Consider the following 23,608-nt stretch of genomic DNA (forward strand, 5'->3'; position numbering starts at 1 on the left):
AGGAGAGTGGCCTCCAATGCTTCAGTGTTCAATAATGTGTACTTGATGTAATTTGTGCTTTTAGCATCGAGCATTCAACATCTTCGCTGTTAAAATCTTAAATATCTTTCAATCAAACATTCTTGCAAAAGTGATACAAACACAATCATCACTAAAATACAACCTGGCAAAGCATTTCGCAAAATACTTGGAAGGAGAGTACTTTGATTCCTTTGAAGATCAGTCACGCCCTCTTTCGTTTTCCTTACCAGCATGGATGAAGACACCAGGTGGCTTGTGTGGGTGGAAAAACAATTTTCGGATATCGCTGGCGAGGACCGACAGATCGATTTGCAAGAATTTAAAAAATCACTAAAAGTGAAAAAGGTGAGTGAAAATGTAAATTATACACAGCCTAGTCAGTTTTCACGCCCTTGAAAATCACAACAAAAGGTGATATACATGTTAAATTTAAAAGCCTAGTTGTATGAAAAAGACCAGCACAAACATAAGGGTATAATATGACGACTTTATAAACTTTACAGAATGTAACCTCTTAATGATATGTAAAACACGTTTGTAGGTAAAATTATCGCTGTAGGGATAAAATTGTAAACATATATTTGAGTATTCTTTCTTGAAGATTTTTTACTCAGTACACACACACACACACACACACACACACACACACACACACACACACACACATATATATATATATATATATATATATATAGATATATATCTTCTGTCTGAAGATTGCAGGATGCATTAAACTTAAGTAACAGACATCATTACTTTGTACTTGAAGTAATTTTTGTTATTATGTTGAATTGCAGTCTTTTTTTGCTGAGCGATTCTTTGCATTGTTTGATGCTGATGGGAGTGGCAGTATAACACTAGAGGAGTTGATGGATGGACTTCGGTTACTTCTCAAAGGGTCTCCGTCCGACAAACTCAAATTCCTATTCGATGTTTACGATGTTGACGGTAAGTCTGCCATTGTCGTTTATCACCAAAGCTGGCCTTCCATCAGAGAGTCTGTAATATAGCAAAAACTGTAAATTTTGATTTTTTAAAACTGTATTTGACAAAATTTCATTTCAGAAGGGGATATGACGACTGTCGACCTACTTCAGACTGTGGGAAAGTAGTTGTACTTCGATCGTTTGAAAATTAACCGGTATGATATCCAGCGTTTTGGGCCACGACGCTGAATTGAGTGTAATTCGAAAAAAAATGATTTTTGTTTTTTTTACTTTACAAGAACTACGTGGCACATCAGCAATTTTCTGCATTGCTATTGTTGCTCATCAACATATACATATTAGAAAGATCGCCTGACGTCACTGATCTGCTGCAATGCAAATTCAATATTTAGTAAAATATTGGTAGTGGAATCTATTAAAGCCACATGCACACAGTGAAAAGCAGAACGCGAGAACATAATTAAAGAAAATGATACCATGGCAACAAAAAAGCATGACATTTTAGGGGAGCCTATAGCGCCTTCCTGTCTATAATGTCATTCACATATATTCAAGTAGAGTCCTCTTTTGCGAAATTGAAGCTTCGTGTGAGATATGGGGATGGGTGGGACCGCACGTTTACAGCTTTGTAAAATATATTTGTAATCTGTACGCTTTCTTCGGCGTGAAGAGGAGTTTGTGCGCACGACGACGTTCGGTGCCCTTCTTCTTGATCTCCGAGATCGTCGAACAATCGGCGTCCATAGAAACTTGTTGAAAGTGGCGGTGCGAAATCAGTATCTGTACATATAATCGACACCTTATTTGTCCTTTATGTTGATGTTGCTACCATGTCTTATGTTCGTAAAGAGACGATAAACTTCTGTTGAGTGACTATTAAAGATGTAAGCCGCCGCTTTAACGAGTTAAACAAATACATTAAATCACAGTGTATGCACGATGCGATATCAAAATAGCTATCGTGCCTCGATTGTCGGCCTCTCAAATTTCTACAATTCTTCTCTGATCTACCACTCGTTGGGCTCATTTGAAAGCCTTTGGACAAAGAACAACTTTCACCACCTTAGTTTTTTTCAAAAATCAGAAATTTAATTTTCCCTCACAGAATTAGCACAGGAATGGCGGCCATTTTGAATTTCAAATATCGCAAAATGTTTGGTAATTTGTTTCGCTAGTTCCAAACTTTGCACGGTGACCCCAATTTTTTTAATTTTCGATTTGGTGAGAGAATGATTGAGAAAAGTTTGAGCAAAAGTTTAAGTCGTTCACTTTCGAGGCGCATACTACCTTAAGGCGTCAATTTGAAATGTCCATGACCTCCGCTCCGCCGTACGTGCCACAGGCTGTGTACGCACCTTTTGAACAAAAAGTGGGTACAATAACAATCCTTCAAAGGTACTCTGTTGAGTCTTTGATTCTTAAACGGCTTGCCAATCCTGGGCCAAAATGACTTATACAGGGCAATTGAGTCGATGTTTACTAAGGAGATCGTTTAAGAGTACACTGCGCTTTTACGAACCACAGTTTTATTTGTGGCGTCCTATTCTTGAAGTAAATGTTTTTTTTAAAAAGTCGTACAATTTTACAGGCGCGCGCTCCACGCACTATTACTTTCGGACAATGGCACTTGTTTTGAGCAACACACTGAAGATCACAATGGAACATGCTCACCGAACCTGTCTGACTTTCCTTGCGTTGTGTCTCCGTCGGTCTTCACTGACATAAAAATGCGCAGTTTCTCACACGTCCCCGACTTTCATCAGCACACCAGGCAGAGAGAGACGGTTGGTGCTGTCCCTAAAACGCGTGGTATCAAGAAAAGGAGACAGGATATGTGAATGATTGAATAGTCAAAGGGCAACACCGAGTCAGACAAGCTACCGCGGTGCAAAAGAACTCTTCTATCATTCGATGCAAAGATAATACAAAAGCCGGTGGTCAAATTCCATTACAGTCGAAGACACGCTGTATTGTGTTAAACTATCGGCTGTCTGAACTAGAAGGAAAGGCGTCTCCACTGGCATCTACGTTAGTCGGAAAAAATCTGTTCTCCTGTGTTGTTTTGTTGCATGTACCAAAGACTCTATTTGTCATTTTTACAAAGTTTAAAATGGCCTTCACAGGTAGCGGACAGATAGACAAAGATGAGCTACACACAGTTTTGAAGTCGTGCATGGAAGAGAGCGCTCTGCAAATCAGCGAAGAAAACATGGACATGTTGACTACGACTCTATTTGAAGCGGCCGACACTGACCGAAGCGGTGCGATAAGCTTCGAAGAACTCAGAGCAGAGCTTGAGAAAAACCCAGAGGTTATGGAAAACCTTACTATCAGGTAAAATGACACTCCTATTACGGCAAACGTTTCTGATTCATACTTGTAGTGGATTCAAACGTTCGATCTCAATTTGGTTATATATATATGAAAGGTTACATTCTTGTGTCGTATAACCTTGCATGCGATGTATTACAACTCAATGGAATATGACCCTAGTTGACCCAATCTCCGTGTAGGTATATTTTGCTTTGCATTGGACACCTTAAGATTGAAAATAAATGATAGTACACAGTGACAAAATTTTTAATTAGTATTGTCGACTTTTGTTATTAGTATTGTCGACTTTTGTTATGGCCAGCAAATTCATGCATACCTTTTAGACAAATTGTTTTTGGTCGTCTGTCTCTATTTTGTTTGTATGTGGAAAGTTGATAATAACCTAAACGGGGGAAGTCAAACATAAGATACGATTCCTGGCACATTAAAATGCATAGTCACTCTGAAATTAGTTGAGACACACCCTGTAAGTGTTTATCCACCTGTCTCCATTTTCAGCATTCGTTGAATTCAGGTAGAACGCGCTCCGGCAACACACATGCAGAAAACAGTTTACTTGTCTCCTTCGGAGACTCATCTCAAAACCTTTGCAGAAAAAAATGTCTACTGTCTTGTGTTTTTAAATTTATTTTCTGTATGGTGACAATATTGAACTTCAAGTATCGTTAAATGTTTGTAGGTAATTTGTTTCCGATTTAATAAAAGTTGCAATGTGGTCCATAAAAACCGATATGAATAATATGATGAACCTATTAGTAAAATTTGATCTGTAGTATTAAATAACTTTGGAGGCGAAACTGTAAGTTTTAAATCGCTTTATCTCACCAATAACCGAACGTTGAATTTCATTAACTGGTACAATACCATGCAATGAATATTGTGACGCCACAATAGGACTACCGACATTCTGCAGGTGGTAGGCACTCCTCTTTTACAATAACAATATATGCAGACTTGCTTTGATCGGGCAACGTTAACGCGCTTTAGGTCTTTTTTCTTCGTTGCAGTGCCGCAAGCTGGCTGAAGCCACCCGACGAGAAAAAGAGGGTGCGCCATTTCATCCCCAGATATCTAACATGGCGGTACATACACAACAATCTGAGAAAAGTTGTCTTCCTAGTCATGTACCTCCTCGTCAACATCGCCCTTGGCATTGAAGCTGGGTGGCGGTACCGCGAAATCAACTGGTACATCATTGTAGGTAGGTAGCTTAGAATTTAACGTAGAATGCGCCAAGGGAACAGATATTTTAACTCTCAAACTTTTACAATTCTTATCTGATCTACCACTTGTTGGGGCTCTTTTGAAGCTCTTGGTGTGAGAGAAACTTTCACCATCTTAGTTTTCGAGAATCGAAAATTTTATTCTTCTCCATAGAGTTAACACCTGTCAGGGATGGCGGTCATATCGAATTTCAAATATTGTAAATATTGGGTAGTTCTTTCTCTAGTACTAAAATCTGCACATTGGCCACCGATATTTTATTCTTGATTTTGAAAGAGAATGGCTGAGAAAGTCCTTGGGGAAAGTTTGAACAAAAGTTTTAAGTCTATCACTTTCGGGGCGCATACTACTTTCAATATACGAGACGAAATTAGAACCCACGTGCTTATACCTGGCCAGTTGTGCAAGACTAGGCGCGGGACAAATAATTTATGGCAGTCTAGTTGACATAGAGTCAGTAAAATTTAACTACGGCCAGTCACTGTTGTAGGTTTTAAGATCCTGGGAGTATATAGTCACAACAAAACACTTATCTATATTTACAGGGAAACATTTATGTTTAAAACACTGAAAACAAACAGACCTCAGGCAGACCGTCGATAGGTTGTAGCTGCAGTAGTCACAGCTGCGCTTCATCCAGCTAGCCGAATGTGGCAAAACAACTCGATAAAATCTATGACGATAAATTGCAATGCAAGTTTTAAAAAGTGAGAAAACAGTGATGTTTATTAATCTTACTTTGAATAATTCTAGACAGGGTGAAAGCTCAGCGTCAAAAACATGCACTATCGCGTGGAAAAAATGCTTTTGAATGATTTCTTCTCATTCGATACATTTTCTGTCACTATCATTACAGCCAGGGCATGTGGCCAGTGTCTAAATTTCAATTCTGCATTCATCCTCGTCCTCATGCTGAGACAGTGCTTGACATTCCTAAGGGCCACGAAGGCGTCGGGCTACTTACCGCTGGATCAGAACATCATATTCCACAAGATGGTGGGCCTAGTCATCGGTTTCTTCACGTTAGTTCACACTGTAGCACATATCGGCAACATAAGTAAGCTAAATATATTAGATATACTTAAATGTAATACGAAAATTGCTGTAATATTTCACGAGAGGAAACGGTTAAAATTACTTCAAAATACTCAATAATGATGTAGTGAAGTCGGGCATAACGGCAAAGATCAGACGGTTCTAACGAATGTCGATGACCGCCTTGATAAACTTCAAACTTGAGATAGGGATATTATTTTAGTATACTTGAAATGATTGCTAATATGTATGTATGTATGTATGTATGTATGTATGTATGTATGTATGTATGTATGTATGTGTGTGTGTGTGTGTGTGTGTGTGTGTGTGTGTGTATGTATGTATGTATGTATGTATGTATGTATGTATGTGTTACTGTTTGTGTCCTAAGTGTCTGTGTGTGTCTGTGTAACGTTCATTCAATCAGATAATTATCTCAATTTTATTTTTACTCGGTGGCACAGCCATAGATGGTTGCACAGCCACAGCCTGTAACCGACGAATTCTTTTTTTTTTTCTAATACCGTACCTGTATCTTTAACAATAACAGTTGCAAACCACGACGCCCTTGGCCTTGAAATCTGGGAGTGTCTCTTCACAACGAAGGCAATGGTTGGGTCAGTCGATTGGCATTACGGCACGGCGTACCTCACAGGATGGATCTTGGATCTTATTTTGCTTGTGATGGTCGTCTGCTCTATGCCCTTTGTCAGGAGAAGTGGACATTTCCAGGTCAGTTCGGAGCTAGCCTAGAGTCTCCCTTAGGGATCATGGGTATTTAAACACGCGCATGGCAAACGAAACACAGCGCGTTTTACCTCAAATCCCTGCCAACAAAACGTTTGGCAGAGCGAAAACCGACGATAAAATCAAGGTTTGAACCTTTTTTAGAACATAGGCATAGTATGAAATATTCGTAATCCTTGCATATAGTGACGATTTCAAATGTTTTGCTGACTAGGATCTTTGCTTCCCTCGATCAATCGCAGTTGCCATTTTCCTGAACGCAATGACTCATGCCATATGAGTGCTAATGTCCGTGGCACCTACGACATTAGAATGACTTGCAAAGTCATTCGAACACGGAAAGAATGATACGAAGCCGAATTTGCCAATCCCGAAAAAGGCTTTACAAAACTACTCTCAACCAACTGTAAAATGTAATGTTTGGCGCCGAAACTACAATCCAAATGTTCAAATCAGTATGTGCCAGATGAATAACGAATCAAGCTTTTAAGATTCATTTTTAAATTAAATTCAGACTGTGTCTTCGTTTGATTATATTGTATTTACCCGTTCTCTGAGTGAGTGTAAAGTGCGTTATGCGTTATGCAATTTTCGTCAGATCTGACAAGTTGATTTAAGGTAGAATGCGCCTCGTGGAAAGAAATTCGGACTCTCAAACTTCTACAATTCTTTTTTGATCTACCACTTGTGGGGGTTCATTTTAAAGCTCTTGGTGTAAGAAAACGTTTCACCGTCCTAGTTTTTTCTAAAATCAAAATGTTTTATTTTTCCTCATAGAGTTAACAGAGGGATGGCGGCCATTTTGAATTTTAAATGTCGGTAAATCTTGGGTAATTTGTTTCTGTAGTACTAAAATTTTCACGGTGACCCCCGAATTTTATTCTTGAGTTCTAAAGAGAACATTTGAACGATTGCTTGAGTAATGTTTGACCAAAAGTTTAAGTCTTTCACTTTCGAGGCGCATACTACCTTAACTGCACCTGATAATCCTGGCCTATAAGAATGTTCCTGTCATACTCTCAGGTATTCTATTGGACACATCTCCTTTACGTTTGGTTTTGGGCATTCCTATTGGTCCACGGTCCTCGGTTCTGGAAGTGGTTTATTGCACCGGGTGTTATTTTCCTCATAGAGAAGATTGCACGGTCTAAACTAGTCAAAATGGCGAGATTTGGCAAGACGTACATCCAAGAAGCTAACCTCCTGCCATCCGGGGTACGTACGACTTACTTATTGCTTACAGTCACTCAAGTAATAGTTGCAACTTGTAAAAGACCCTCCAAAAGGCATCAATGCACAAATTATATAACACGTGCAATTGTTGATTGCTGATCACCTATATTCAAAGTTTATTAGTTATATATTATTGGTATGACATATCTTTATATTTCAATACTAAATACGTTGATAGTGGTAAAATGTTATCGACTTAAGGTCACCCGTGACGAATTTAGTAAGGTACATCATACCCAGTAAGCGAAGTAAATAGCACGCTAATTCTCTCTCTCTCTCTCTCTCTCTCTCTCTCTCTCTCTCTCTCTCTCTCTCTCTCTGTAACTGACATATCTGATTGTTCTCCAGGTTACACACTTGGTCATTACAAGGCCGACGAATTTTCACTTTCGTGCTGGCGACTACATATATCTGCAGATACCTGCCATAGCGAAGTATGAGTGGCATCCATTTACGATAAGCAGTGCTCCAGAACAATTAGGTATTGATTCTTTTCCCCTCGCCTCTCAATGGCAAGCATAGCGAAATACCCTCTTTATCAAGGAAGATTGTGTTTCTCGTTTATGAAAGAATAGTACGATATTTTGCCCGCTACATTACCCCAGTACTGTTGTCACTGACTTCAATCCAGGAGAAACGGAAAATATGTCAACATCGAGCCTTAAATAGGCTCTAGCGTTTGTGCTTGTAGTTTTGCTGGCTTAATCTATGCCACAAAATGCATCTTTCACATTACACTGAATATTTTATGCGTCGACACTAAAATGGAATGCATTAAACGGCTGATGGGTTCCATTGAATTTAAGTTTCAGTTTGTATTATAAAATATGCTTCCGAATATTAGGACACTCTATGAGCTGTGTGGTAGCTTGCCTTATCAATTGCTTTTGCATAATTAACTACACCTCGAGTGAGATTTGATTTCGCTCATACTGCAGGCACAATTTGGATACATGTTCGTTCAGCTGGACAGTGGACAAACAGGCTTTATAAATATTTTGAAGATGAGAAGCGGCGAGCCAGAGAGCAACGCAACGCGTCTATCGGCGAAGTCAACCTCGCCATCGATATGGAATCCGAAGACCGTCAGAATGGCGGCATTCCGTTGACGGATTTGAATGGGGGCGCTGTACACCGGAACTCGCTTATCAAGGAGCACATCTCAAAGACGCCATCTTACCCAATCATGCCAACAAGCGACGAGGACCCGAAGATGATCGGTTTTCGCCGGACGTCAAGTTTGCCGACAGTTCCTGTGACTAAAACATCCGAAGAAAAAGCCGAAGTTAAAGATACCCCTATGAATGGCCATACAGAGATTGAGAAGGTCAGTATGCTCAAAATAAGCCACTAACTTGAAAGGGATCCTTTTTGTTTTCTGCCCATAGACAGTAGAGAAACGTTTCTCGACTGTCTATGTTCTGCCTCAATTTAAGTCGGACATGAATGAAAGTAATAATTTAAAGCTCCAATACAAATTTTGTTTGTTTTTTTGAGTTGAAGTGCACGTCACCAAGGTCCATCTTCATCGTTGCACCGACTTCTGCTTGTACTTTTTCCATACTTTTCTCGTCATTTTAATACGTCACACATTTTAAAGCTTAACATTAAGTCATTTTAGCAAACCTAACAACCAGGCCTCTAGTTTCTCGCATTTGTATCATCAATGCCGTTTCTAATCTATATTTTATTATATTTTATATGTCAACTCTTCTTAACTCTTCTTTGAAAACAGCAAAATGCACAAGGTTTTAAAGATGTCAATGTTCGGACTTTAACAAATCAGCCAGTGCGCGTTTTGTAGTTTTAGATTAAATGTATCAGTAATTCGAACGTGGATGACACAATTATCAAAATCGTTTTTTTTCCCGAATGACAGAGATATTCAAATGCTAACTCAGTTTTAATCTTTCTGAAATCAAGAATCTAGTAATTTATTTGCAACTAAAACGGCTTTAGCTTGTAACAATCTAAGAACATGGCTCTCATCTCTATTTCAATAGCGTCTCAAATCCGACATATATTGCTGTCCTACTTTTCCTCACTGTTACAGTTCTTTCTATTATTTAGGACTTTTTTATATGCAAGAACTTCAACTCAATTCAAACGGTACAATTCAAGTAACTAACCCTTTCGGTTTGTCTAAATGAACTGAATTTGTACAACTCTCGATAACTTTGATACGTTTCTCAGCTACAGCACAACAAATGACCTTTTTTCTTTCATTTATTACACAGTCGCCGAGAGTTCAAGTTCAGGAAGACACAAAGATCAGTGTAGAGAGTTCCAGTCACCTAGCCCAGCATGTCCGGGTAACTATACAATAAATGCTGTGGAAAATTGCAATAAAACATTTTCATTATTCTATTGTAATTTGTAATTCGTTAAATATACTCTGAATACACACAAGCTAATGCAGCATATATCGGGACAGCTAATGCAGCTGTTCCAGTAAAAACAAGACGTTTGTGAGCAGATACTCGCTGAGCGGACATGTTTTCCCGTCATGCTACGGGGTGTGCAAATAGATCGCGAGCAATTGTCTATCAGGAAAATGTATTCTTCAGCATTTTTAGCATTTAGCATTTATTAACGGATAGGCACGGAACAATATTCACCTGTGCGTGTGGGGTGGGCATTGTTGAGGGAAGTCTATAAGTAGGGAGATTGTTTGTTAATAAGAGGGTAGAGGGTTTCTTGTGTAACTTGGAAGAGGTCGATGAGAAGTTTTTTTTTCTGGCGTGAATGACAGAGGGAAACTGGTACGCAGGGGGGATTTTCATCGTCGTTTGAGGGCAGTTACGAAGAGTTTGCACTTTCATCGACAATTTTTTAATTTTGTCAAATATACCTCGTGATAGTATATTTATCCGTTAAATGTTTTTTTTTCTCGTAAAATGTCAAAATAGGATGATATATCTGTCATGATTTTCAGGTGTACATTGACGGACCGTACGGCACTCCTACACGAGAAATAATGCAAGCCGAACATGCCATCCTGATCGGCGCGGGCATTGGTGTCACTCCTTTTGCTTCGATACTACAAAGTATTATGAATCGATACAAGAAAATGAAACAGACTTGTCCCAAGTGTAACCACGTCTGGATGAGCGACGACATGTCAGCGACGATGAGGCTGAGAAAGGTACGGCTTGTACGCAATACGCCAAACATTGGCGGCACTTTGAGAAGGCTGGCCTGGGTCCCTTGACCGCTGCTCGATACGCTGTGCAAACGAGTGTTATAAAGTGCAGCTAGCGGTAGACTTTGACGCAAGAAACTACACTGGGCTTACAACTTAACAATGATGGCGCTCTGAGAAGGCTTAGATCTTTGCCAAGAGAATCACAAAATGCAATGATAGTGTTTTCGTTAACCAAAGAATACAATGACAAAACATGATTTAGCATGCGAAATCAAAGAATAATGCAAAAGAATTATATATATATATATATATATATATATATTATATATATATAATTATATATATATATATATATATTAGAAAATAACATTCATAAATCTGTTTGATTTGCTTCATTGGAAGGAAACCACAGTTATCATATTTTCTTCCGGCTAAAAATACTGAATTACCAGAAAAAATCGATTTAAAGTTATCCAAAACTATGACGTCATATTTTTTTACAAAACCCTTATGCATTTTAGAAAGACCAGTATCTAAGCTTTCTAAAACTATAAGGTGTATGACATTTCAAGTCAGTTTACTTCATGAAGGTAAGAATGTTGTACCCCTACCCCTAGCTTATGCACACCCCATACAGATACACGCAATTCAAAATTGAGTCCAGAGAAGTAGTGTATAGTTAAATATCTAATGTTAACACTTTTTTTCTTGTTTAATATGTCAAAATAAATAATTTAAACACAAAAATCTGTCAAAATTTGCTTAATAAAAAGTAAATCACAATTGTTACTTGGTATTTTGGGTAAAAAAATTCAAAATTGTCAAAACAATTCATTTTATAGTCGTCCTATTCTATGTACGCAAATTTATTTTGCTAAAGTCGGTGTTTCATAGAATGAACAGTATCTGAGCTTTCAAAAAATGTAAGTTTTGTGCTATTTCATGCTAGTTTACTTTATGTAGGGGAGGATATAGTACCCCATACCCCTACCCATTTTTTCGCCGTTTTTCGCGGTACATGCAAATCAAAAACCAGTGCAGAGAGGTAGTGCTTCCCAAAATATCCAATGTTAACATCTTTTTCCTAGTTCAGCTGATCCTAAAGAACAAAAAAGTACTCATGTAGTAGGTTTATGGGGGGATGCACGGTGGGCCCCTCCAGCCCACGGTCTATACGCCCAACATTGAAAAATTCATCGTTGATTCAGCAAGCCAGCGTTTTAGAGAAATTTTGATACGTCGGCATACGCTGGCTAAATCGTCAAAGTCCGACAGAAGGGAAATTGTGGCCGTAGTTGACTGCAGTCAACATCATATTTTCAGTCACTTAGGTACGTCATGAACAGAAACATCTGTCCGTTCTCTTTTAACGAAAAAAAGCAATTTATTTTCCCTATAAAACAAAATGGCAGCTATCATGCACATTGAGTACATGTCGACTTGAGGTAATTTGCAGTATACGAAACGAAACAGTGACGCTGTATTTTCTTCTATGACGACGGAAAACGACATTAAAATTTCCAAAGTAAAATTTGGACAAACGCTAACACTATAAAAGGTGGGTAATGCGAAATTTAAAAGGCCGGAAACTTGAGATAATTTTCTGTTCTAACCATCCCATCTAAAAGACTTTATGACGATCCTTTGATTTATACTGAAATAAGGAAGAAAATAGTGTCAATTCTATTGCGCAATGTATAGATAAAATATTCATATGATTCCTAAATTCGTTTTTGGATGCAACTACCAATGACGTCACTGCTAACCGTGCTAAATAGGTGTAACTTAGAACCAATGACAATAAGATTGGATAACATTCGACGAAACACAGTGAGCATAATGATACTCACTGACGCTTCAACCCTGGGCAAGAAATTGCTCAGTAGATGAACACAGCTGACTCACATTTCTCTTACATGATAGGTTGACTTTATCTGGATCAATCGCGACCAGAAGTGTTTCGAATGGTTTGTCAGTTTGCTAACACTGCTTGAAATGGAACAAGCCGAGGAGGGATCCTTCGACAGATTTCTCGAGCTCCATATGTTCATGACGGCTGCACTCGGTAAAACAGACATGAAAGGCATTGGACTCCAGATGGCGCTCGACCTGCTGCACAAGAAGTCAAACCGAGATTTAATCACTGGTTTGAAAACCAGAACGCAACCTGGGCGGCCTGAATGGGACAAGGTCAGTTAATGATACCCACTGAATCTGAATGTGTTAAGCACATTTTTGCCTCTTTTTCTTGAGACTGACACCTCTAATAGCCATCGTTGAGAACTCGACAGGCGAACGGCATACAATGTGTTATTTACAGCTAGCTTACATCAAAATTGAAGTCACTATCACGGAAGATTGGCATGTTTAGTAATATTAAACACATATTAAGTACTCTTTATTCGGGCTCTAGCGCCCGTTTATTACTCCTCGTGGCCATGCTATACCAGAAAAATATTTGCATTTCTTTAAACCTATGGTCTCTCATGAAATGACAATATTTCTGGTAAAAAAAGGCGCCATGGTAATTATAGTCTGCTAAGAGTTAATGTCTATTCTAAGTCTCTGGTCATTCCTGTGACTTCTATTCTGATAGAAAATTTTATCGTTGTTTTACAGCTGTTCACCAAAGTCGCCGAAGAGGGTCGAGGGAAGGTTAAAGTTTTCTTCTGCGGCTCGCCAGCTCTGGGAAAAGTCATCAAAACACATTGTGAAAAATTCAAGTTCAAGTTTTCGAAGGAGAACTTTTAACATCGCTGGCAATCTGTTGACTCTTTACCTGCCTATGTATGCATATCAGTCTTCCAATGTCACCTTCCGGTCGCCTGCATGCCGTTATGACGTCATTGATTACGAAACAATTACGTAAATAGGCAGATACAGACACGGCAAGATGGTGGCATGACAAACTCAGTTCACCCAGGTAAATTGACAATGAGATACAAGCCAGCACTGGCGGCCTTCATTCAACACATGTGTTTGAATGTCTTTCATAGAAAGTTTTAACATATCTCACCATATATTGTCTTCAATTTGATCTGCCTTTTCGTCGAACGTCACCTGAATCGCATTCTACTCACTGAAAGAAACAGCATGTGACACAATGTTAAACGACGTGAGAGTTCAAAATAATGCAAAACAATGAACTCTGTGACATTATTCGCATATGTTTCTTTAAATTAAGCCAACGGTGTGACTGTTGTGTCACGTGATGAAATACGCGTCCAATCAGACGTAATGGTGGTACTGATTGAGTCAAAGTCCTGTGTATGTCATCAAGTTATCGAAAGAAGGTATACATATATCTAGAAATTCAGAGGACCGTGAAGAAAACTGAGAAGATGAAAAGTGAGTCAACTCGGGCAAATAATAATGGTTCTTCTTCAATAGGAACATTTAACGACTATAAAAAAGTACTGTATAACGCTTCTCAAACTTACAACAATGGAATTATTTTGTCTTCAGCGATCGTAAGCTTATACAGTAACGTATCATTACCTTCTGGCATACGTAACAAATAAGTGTGATTTGTATCCTTTACATGTATGAAGATGCACACTGAAGAGCGCAATAGATTTCATAACAATAAAAATCAGTGTCAGTCATACTACATACAACACTGCTTGCACACCATTATTGAGTATTTTGTTAGATTTAAGAAATACGAAATTTTAGAAAAACAACTTGGTCAAGTATTGCCAAAATGAAAATGTTTTAAAATATACTGGGTACTTCGAAGCCATTTTAATCATCGTAAACTGTAAGAAGCTGTATTAGTTTTGTTTTATAGATGGAAAAGTGCCTTCTAATATTGAGCACTAACGTTGTTTTGGTCACACACACATATATATATATATATATATATATATATATATATATATATATATATATATATATATATATATATATATATATAATTTCATATATTATCAAATGAAAATGCTGACACACTCCAAGATCTACCACTCTTTTACAAGCTTTGTGAAAGGCACAAAGTCGTTATTTGTCGAATTATGGTGTTGATTGTTGTTTGACGAGATAAATATAGTTTTGTTCACTTAAATATATTGAGATGTCAATCATCCGACATCTACTCACACTTGGCGTATACATAAAATATATATCAGGTAGATGTCATATAATATCTAGTGTACCATAAATAATATCATCGAAGAATTGTTATAGCAAGAACAAATGGGGAGTGGAGACGAGGCTACTTACAATTACGAATGTCTCAGTGAGCAGGAGAACATGAGTATTTGCCCACAAGAAACAAATATGATCGGAAGAATTTGAAACGATAATGACCTTATCCCTATAACCCAGATATTGATGTCAATCCTAAATGTTGATGCAATAACTTGGGGTACCCTCTGAACTGAATAGTAAAAAAATACTGTCGTGAAGATGAAAATCTTTATGATAAAGAGGATAGTGGCTGTAAGTTTTCATTAAAATGTCATTTTCTTTTTTTTAGAATAAATTATAGTTTTTTATTCCTTCACTGCGGATGTGTATTAACACAAAGTATTAGCTTTGCAAGAATAAGGCATTGAATACACCGTGGGATGTTACTATTGGAAAAGTAATTCATTTGTCAATGTTTACATGGGACATTGGAAAGGTACAGGCCGTGTCAGCAAGCTGAACTCCAAGCATTCCTTCATTATTTATTGAGTAGAACAAGACACGATATTTACAGCTAGAGTCGATGGAAATATAAGAAATGATTCCGTAATCACAAATTTGAGAAAGTTAGTGGCTGTTCATAATTATGACAAATAATGTAGCATTTGTGAATATTTTGCCACATCCGTTATACATATCATCGCACCTTTACCACAGTGACTATTTTGAAGTTTTTTTTCGCATATATTCCAATTACTTATTTATTTATTTATTCAAATGTATGATATACTTTCAAACCCCTTGAAAGAGTCATCCCGAATAATAGAGTGAATAGGTAGTATTTACAATTGCAACAAAATTTTTGTCTTTTACGTCTGAGGGACCATAGCTAATTAAATATTCACGACAAATGAACCTCCTCGCATTTAGCTGAGAGTAGGTTGAGTTCTATTTCGATTAGCGTGATGCGCAAATACCCACTTACTATATATACTGTACACTGTGTATACTGTATATTAACTGTATGCCATGATTACGAAACCTTGTTTTTGCATGACACTCAATCTCCTTTGAGATTCTGTTTTGAAATCATGTTTATAAACGTCGTTAAAAGACATGCCATTATGAACATGTTCAGCAATTTATCGTATTTTGGAAAGATAAAAACTTAAGTCTGTCGTTGAATATTCGTTCTTCGAAGTTCCGTGCTGTGTGGCCTTTAATTATCTACGGTCCCTACTTTATTATTTTCAACGTTGTTTTCTATTACCACTTTCATCACATTGTTACCGAACGCAATTTTTGAAATCTACACAACTCTGTAAACATTTTTGTTTCGTTTACCCTAAATTGACATATTTTACATCAGTCAATGAAAAAAATAAAACAAATACTTAACATTATGATGTACATCGAATTTAGTTGTGGAAGAGTCTTTGAAAGACTATAGGGAGTCTTAGGCGAGCAAACTTTATCACTGTAATCCATTGGGTCATTCACTGTTGTGTAGTAGGCATATCAGACAATTTTTGTGTATTTGGGCGAGGGATGGTCGGTCAACAGGTTTCCTTGTATTTCAGCTGAAGGACACAAAAGCGATATTTGAGAAGATTTTCAATGACACCCCAGGCCTATGGAATGCTATTAAAAAGGGTTGACTACCTTACCTTAATAAAATCTTGGATGTCAAACCAAGATTGAAAGGATGTTTAAGTCAATCATTAACAAATCAGTTTATGCATTGAAGTACTACCCTTATGGAATGGTTTACTTGGTTGTATTTAATCTTTTTCCTTTCTTGACGTACTTATGATCCCGATGAAAATTACCTTACCAGTAATTCAGCCGCGGCATAAAAGTGTAAATAAATGCCAATTAGCAAGATAAAAAAACATATTGTATCACAAAGGAAATATTGGAGAGGAAGCGCCAAAAATCACGTGACCCTACGAACTCTTTTTAAATGTTTAGTTTAATTTTTATTGCCAGATAAAAGTGGTAGGCATGATTAAAGGAAAGTGAATATTTTGAAATATATTATGTCACAAGAAATAGCGGAATTAAGGTCGCGAATTCTTGAAGTGGTTAACTAACATAACTCGGCAGAAAGTAAATGGTATCAAAAGAGGATGCATATAGTGCAAATCTGGTGTTACATTTTGGCCATATATATTACACAAAATTGTGGCTTCATATTCTCCAATCAAACATGACCTTGCTGACAACAAATATGCCACTCATTTATCATCATATTTCTGTGGCAGCCATTTTGGGTGAAAAATGGTGTATCCATCCCTCCGTGCAAACACACCTGTTACAGACCGACTACACTGCCTAACAACCATTCCCCACCCTAACTATCCAACTTGAGGTAAGTGCGCTCACGCACGAAGCCTCTTTGACACATCAAGCATGTAGGGCAACCACTCCTTTTGCATAGAATTAATGTATTGTACACAAGCCAGTGTCGCAGAAATTGTTTATCTGAATATTGTGCTAAATGTAGTCTGTCTAGGCAAGGAAAATTTTAATAGTTTTCAATTTCAAATGCATGGTTAACACATTTTGAAGGGAACAATCTCTTGCCATCTACAGATACCTATATATGGGTAATATGGCATATTTGAGGTTATGTATATATGTATAATATATATATATATATATATATATATATATATATATATATATATATATATATATATATATATATATATATATATATATATATATATATATATATATATATATATATATATATGCTCTGGTCGATTATTAGCTTTAATTGATCAACCGGAAATATCAGACTTACTTAAAATTTAACGTTAAAATACAGATTATTTTTTGAATGTATGTTTAAATGCCTCACACTTGTTTTTACTGACGTTATGATCTACTTAGGCATGCCGCGCTTGCGCTTGCGCAAATGATGCTAAAGCCCGAATTATAACAGACTTTCTTGTCCACAATCTCTTTACGGTTCTGGTTAACCGTGGCAACTCAATAGTCCGTCTAGGTGAGAACATGTGAGTAGCATCTTCATTCTCCGATGAGTCGTAAAGTCTCATTTTTGTCGTGTTATATTCGGTTGTGCGGAGCAGGTAAATTTACAATGTGAAATAATTCCAGTGCATTTTCATTTTTCAACGAGACACATATGAAACCTAATACATATACCTGAAATGACTGCATGAATTATTGACAATGCAACTCAGATGTCAAAGTGGTTAATTGGTATGGTCAACTGCCTAAAATGTTTCGTGTATGTGTTAAGATTTTGGGCGGTTTAAAGTCAAAGAATGTCCTCGCATTGACACCTCGAAGGTGTCAGAAGATGTCAGGAATATGTCAAGTGCACATAGGTAACCTTGGAGAACCATGGTGGGCTTTGATTAGCCGACAATATTCAGAAAATGATATTCTTGAATATCTGCGTCAGTGCCAAGACTGTTTTCCTGTTATATTATGACTTCAACAACAGCTAGGGAAATTCTGGACACGGGAGGCATTATCCTCACACAAAAATTGTAACATTTGTATTCACTTATGTATGTTCCTCTTTACCGTAATTGAAGCTTTGATTTAAACTAAAGATTATGTTCCTTTGATAGGGATATATCTATTTGATAGAGGTTTGATTTGATATCAACCTAGGACACATGCTTTTTCAGATTTAAGGATGATATCGCCTATCTCATAAGTTTTTGTCTTTTGATAAGAAGAAGAAAAAAGTCAGGCCTAATAAGATTGCAGTTGAAGAAAGAACATGTAGGATGTGTGACTTGCATTGGTGGATGAATACCAGGGCTGGAGACGTAAATGCGTACCTCGTTTGTAATATTCACGACCATCGAGAAACCTGTATATTCTATATATTCCTTCACAACATTTCAGTTATTTTTTAACTTTGATTTGTTTCTATTTAAAGCAGATAAACCGAGAAAAGAATGTTTGAAATTGTTTCATGAACTCATGCCCTTATAATATGTTTTGTATTGGTCTTGTAAAGTTGATACTTGGGTCGAACAGATAGAGACAAAAAATAATTAATTATTATTTTGTATTTAGTTGCGTTCTACCAGGGTGTAGCATTGAAGTATGGAAAAGTTCTCTTCTTCCACTGTGAATTAGCAAACAGACATGTTTCGAACAGATCACTTGTCCTTCATCAGTGTCCACACTTGCTCCGACAGAAAGATCCAAAGGCAGGCATTTAAACAGTTGGGGGTGTGAACAAACTCGAAGTGTCAAAACGATTCAAGTGTGGACACTGATGAAGGACAAATGATCTGTTTGAAACACGTCTGTTTGCTAATTCACAGTGGAAGAAGAGAACTTCTCTTTACTCCGATGTCAATGCTTCCATGATGAACGTACACAGTATTATGCGGCGTAGCATTTTTTAAAATGTCTGAGAAGATTGTGTACTGAACTCGTTAATTTTCCATTAACGTTTACAAAACAAGTAAGAGTGTATATCGAACCCTACACAGAGTTAAATCCTTGTGATTGGCTTCGATGTTAAAACTGTCGTGGTCGGGCAAGTGCGATTTACCAAAAACACCTGCGACTCATATGTCATAACAATGGTACACTGAAATGTAAGCACTTCCAGCTATAGCTTTTTTGATGTACATCTGTTCTGACCAAGACACCGAAAGAGAGGAAGCTTTTGGTCACAGTTAAAAGTCTTCATGTGACCTATACTGACGGGGAAGTCTGTTGCAATTATGACAGCGTAATGCAAAGAGCTTCCCAATAAACATGAAAACTCATCTTTATTCGGTTCACTGTTAAAATAATTGCAGTCGATTCCGTTTTGGTATGCCATCGTTATCACGGTATACACTGCCTTTATAACAAAGGTATGACAAAATGAACAGTTTGTTCATCGGAATCGGCGTATAAATATTATTTTGTAAATTTGCATTTTGGACATTGCGCCTTCCAAAGTTTTAGTAAGTAAATGGATCTGGCACTGCTTTTATTAAAGGTATACAGTCACCTGTAATCTAAATGTGCCCATATATGGTCAGAGGGGCTTTCTTTTGTATTCAAAATGCCCATATGAGGGCGCTGTTTTTAAAAAGCAGCCACCCGCTTAAACTCTATGATTGGTTAGATTTTCTCTTTCCATTGTAGGAACTGTGGCAAAGTTGGAACAGGTAACAGTATACCTTTAAACACTTCCACTGATATTTTGATAGGTGATTCCAGGATTTTCTCACAGCCAGCGTTGCATGTTTGAAAAGATCTAACGTCTATACAGACTGCTGATCTAATACTGAGTAGTTTTCGCCCCGATGACGCTACTGTCCCACTTATCGCCAAGACTATTGGGATTCACAGAAATGCATTTAGACTAGAGATTAAGATTTGTGGCAAGAAGCGAAATGCTTCTTGTTTACGACTCATGACAATTAAAATTAACCTAAATCACAGGAGAGAGAAAAACAATAAAGAATGTTGTTACTTTATATTTTCAATTTGCAATGAAAGAATCAAACAGTTGTTGATGTACAGTAGTATTTGATTCGATTAGGAGGTTTCCGCAATTTTTAATATGTTTATAAATATATGTTCCGTTTCAGATTTTATGCCTTATTCCATTTCTAAAGTTAGTTGTCGTTCATTCAAACATCGTTTATCCATCATTGACTATACTATCATTTAACGCATTTTATTGTACCTGTTTGTTCTTTTCTTAGTCATTATTTAGTTGAACGATCACCATTTTGACTACCTGCATTGTTTTTATTGATTTTTTTAGCTCTTGACTACTTTTATTTATGATTATCCTTTTCTTGCATATTTCTTTATTTATGTACCTAAGTTCTATTTAGTTAGATATTATCTATTTATTTATTTATTTATAATTTATTTGTTTATTTATTTAATTTTAATGTACGAAAATCCATTTATTGATGCATTGACTTTGATAAATGAATCATAATTAACAATTACAAACCCACAAGTCATCTTAATTTAAATTCAACTCAAATCATTTCTCCATCGTTTAGCGAAACTCTGAGTGGCTATTTAGCCTGTGCACACTCTCTCAAGTGGGAAGCACTCTAAAACTTGTACAATTCTCTAATGTAACACTTATGGGGTCATTGTAAAGCTCTTGTTGTAAGAAAACTTAGATTTTCGTAAATCAAAAAAATTATTATTCTCCATAGAGTTAACACAGGGATTGAGACCATTTTGACTTTAAAATGTCGGTGTTTGGTGTTTTGTTACTCCAGTACATCAATTTGTATCGTGACCCCCGATTTATATTCTTGATTTTGAAAAGGAGAGGTTTAAATATTCCATGAGGAAAGTTCAAGCAAAAGTGTAAGCCTTACTTTTTCGAGGAACATACTACCTTAACAGGACGACAGTTGCGCAGATGACTTAAAGGCTTAGCTTAAAGGGATATAGTCGTCTGAACTGCGCCTGTGCGAGTTTATTGTTTACAAACAATGTATTTCGTGCACGATATCAAGATGCACCTAATCATCATAGCTGCAACATTTAAATTATACGATGATAGATTATGACAGACATGTTTTAACTTTCATCAATCACCATTGTGCCTCGGATGCATTGTTGCAATGGGTGGTATGGGTACCATACGACCTTTGAGTGCAGTTCCGACGACTATATCCCTTTAAATTCAGTGATTGTAAACAACAGTAATGCTCTTACCTATAAAAAGTGAATGCTGAGCATCTCAGTATGATAATTGAATAGAAAAGTATAATTTAAGTATACATAAAGAGCAACAGTATTGGGCATGTACTACAAGTATTGCTCTTTAAGTTAAATTTTCTGATGGCATAGGCTTAGGTTTAGTTTGAGCTTTTTCATTTAAGGTAGTAAGCCCCTCGTTAGTGAAAGACTTAAACTTTTGCTCAAACTTTCCTCGATGTAACTTTCAGCCATTCTCTCACTAAATCAAGAATAAAAATCGGGGGTCACCGTGCAATATTCGGTACTAGAGAGAAAGAAATTTCCCAACATTTACCGATATTTTAAATTCAAAATGGCCGCCATTCCTATGTTTACTCTATGGGAAAAGACAATTTAAAATTTGAAATAAGCCCAAACATGTGGTAGATCAGAAAAGAATCGTAAAAAGCTGAGAGTCCGAATATCTGTTCCCGAATCGCATTCCACCTTAAACGCCAAGGCGCTCTAAAAAGAGGGATAATGGTAAGACTATGCAAATGTGAAATAAAAAAAAGGTGTGCATGCTATGGGTAAGACGCACTTCGGGTCATGCCGATACAGGCCAAGCTCTAACTTGGGATCGTAACGTTGTAGATCACTCTTTACTCAATATTTCTTCACTCTTTTCTGTAATTCGTTTCGAAACACCTCAACTTACACTGAAAATATGACTGTGTGAAGATGTTTTCACCCAAATTCACATGGTCTTTTTGCGTGACTTTTTGTCATTTTCCCCAATGGATGTATTCTTACAGCCGGTCGCAAGCTGAGAGCAGCCCGGCGTTTTTACCAGTGACCGGCTATTACCTACATCAATTCCTATAAAAAGAGTGATAAAGCTACAAAGAGTAGAAGGTTCTAGCCTACGATTGCTTGAAAAACATTACAATGCACCGCCGTCCTTAGAGACTATAATTGATTTGCTAGACTTTCCCCGTATTTTTATGTCTAGTGCGCGCGCCTGTACCGAACACGAGACACCCAGGGCTAGATTTGAACCTAATACAATGCCCGAGGAAATTCTCTCCTGCACTAAGTCAAGACATTCATTTATCTTCCTTCCGAAGCTAGTAATGATTGACTTGCATCACAGGGCCTCTACATTCAAATCACCCGCTGCTGTTGTAAGAAAGTAGTCGTTTCATGTTGAAAGCCGGGTCCGGTCGGAAATCGCAATTGAATATGTACAGAAGACCAACTTAGACGCAACAACGATAGCAAATATGAGTTCAGAGATGTATAAAAGCCATGCATCGTTGCTGGTTCATTGAATAAATTGTATGAGGGAAATCCGTCTCCGGACTTGGCGATACGTGCGTATGGCGACCATTTTGTTTCCCAACTTCCTTTATTATTGCATACCATAGCGGCCATCGCCGTGTATCGAACCACAAACGACTGTGGTTTGATTTCAGTAAATTTTCGATGGGATTCGAACTCACAACGCAAAGTACGGCACCCAGTCACCTGGCGAAGACATCAGAGAAAGGTCTGTCGGCCAGAACACAGTACCTCGGCAAGTCCACAGTCCCTGGTTATGAGCTAGGGTCGAATCGTGTGAGCCTGCACACTTTCGTAATATTCAGGCAAACGTGATAATCGGAAACTCCTGGTGTAACAGATAGTTTGTGTTTCTATGTCAAGCCAACGACTGGGCAAGTGTTTAACCATCCCGCCCAGTGTTTACTAACAACCAACGTCGCTATGACACATGCCTACTGTGCGCCCACGGCGCTGGACCTCTTCCTTATAAGGTGAAATGAAAAGAAAACAATGGACCAAAAAGTTACCCTGTTCCACGTATTAAGTAAAATGTCACTCAGTGACAGCGAGAACGGTGCAGACTATTCAGACCTCGAAGACTTAGCCAGAGTACAACGGTATTCTGTCCAAAAACTCTCAATATTTCATTTTTACTATTAATTCTATAGTATGAAAGATAAGGTTTAAAAATAAAAAGCGCACAACTCTGTAAATCACTCCGTACACATGCGTACATGATCAGAATACCATTCACCATGGCGTCGAGGCTACGACGCCCGTACGAGCGCGTTGAAGCAATCGAGATACTCCAGGTAAT

General features: G+C 37.5%; 1 protein-coding gene across 2 annotated transcripts in view; it reads left to right on the forward strand.

Annotated features, from left to right (window-relative positions):
* The window catches only part of LOC139124484 (NADPH oxidase 5-like), a 37,417-nt gene extending 21,200 nt beyond the window's left edge, over positions 1–16,217 (forward strand). For both annotated transcript variants that reach the window (XM_070690625.1, XM_070690626.1), the window contains 13 exons: positions 252–366; positions 819–969; positions 3,092–3,302; positions 4,310–4,503; positions 5,383–5,583; positions 6,112–6,293; positions 7,332–7,523; positions 7,890–8,022; positions 8,480–8,868; positions 9,779–9,853; positions 10,477–10,686; positions 12,610–12,876; positions 13,306–16,217. In XM_070690625.1, the coding sequence (XP_070546726.1) occupies positions 252–366; positions 819–969; positions 3,092–3,302; positions 4,310–4,503; positions 5,383–5,583; positions 6,112–6,293; positions 7,332–7,523; positions 7,890–8,022; positions 8,480–8,868; positions 9,779–9,853; positions 10,477–10,686; positions 12,610–12,876; positions 13,306–13,437 (2,452 nt within the window). In that variant the 3' untranslated portion in view covers positions 13,438–16,217. The remainder of the gene's footprint in view (positions 1–251; positions 367–818; positions 970–3,091; positions 3,303–4,309; positions 4,504–5,382; positions 5,584–6,111; positions 6,294–7,331; positions 7,524–7,889; positions 8,023–8,479; positions 8,869–9,778; positions 9,854–10,476; positions 10,687–12,609; positions 12,877–13,305) is intronic.
* The last annotated feature ends 7,391 nt before the right edge of the window (positions 16,218–23,608 follow it).

The sequence above is a fragment of the Ptychodera flava genome, assembly GCF_041260155.1.
Source record: "Ptychodera flava strain L36383 chromosome 23 unlocalized genomic scaffold, AS_Pfla_20210202 Scaffold_24__1_contigs__length_23054250_pilon, whole genome shotgun sequence".
Classification (NCBI taxonomy): Eukaryota; Metazoa; Hemichordata; class Enteropneusta; family Ptychoderidae; genus Ptychodera; species Ptychodera flava.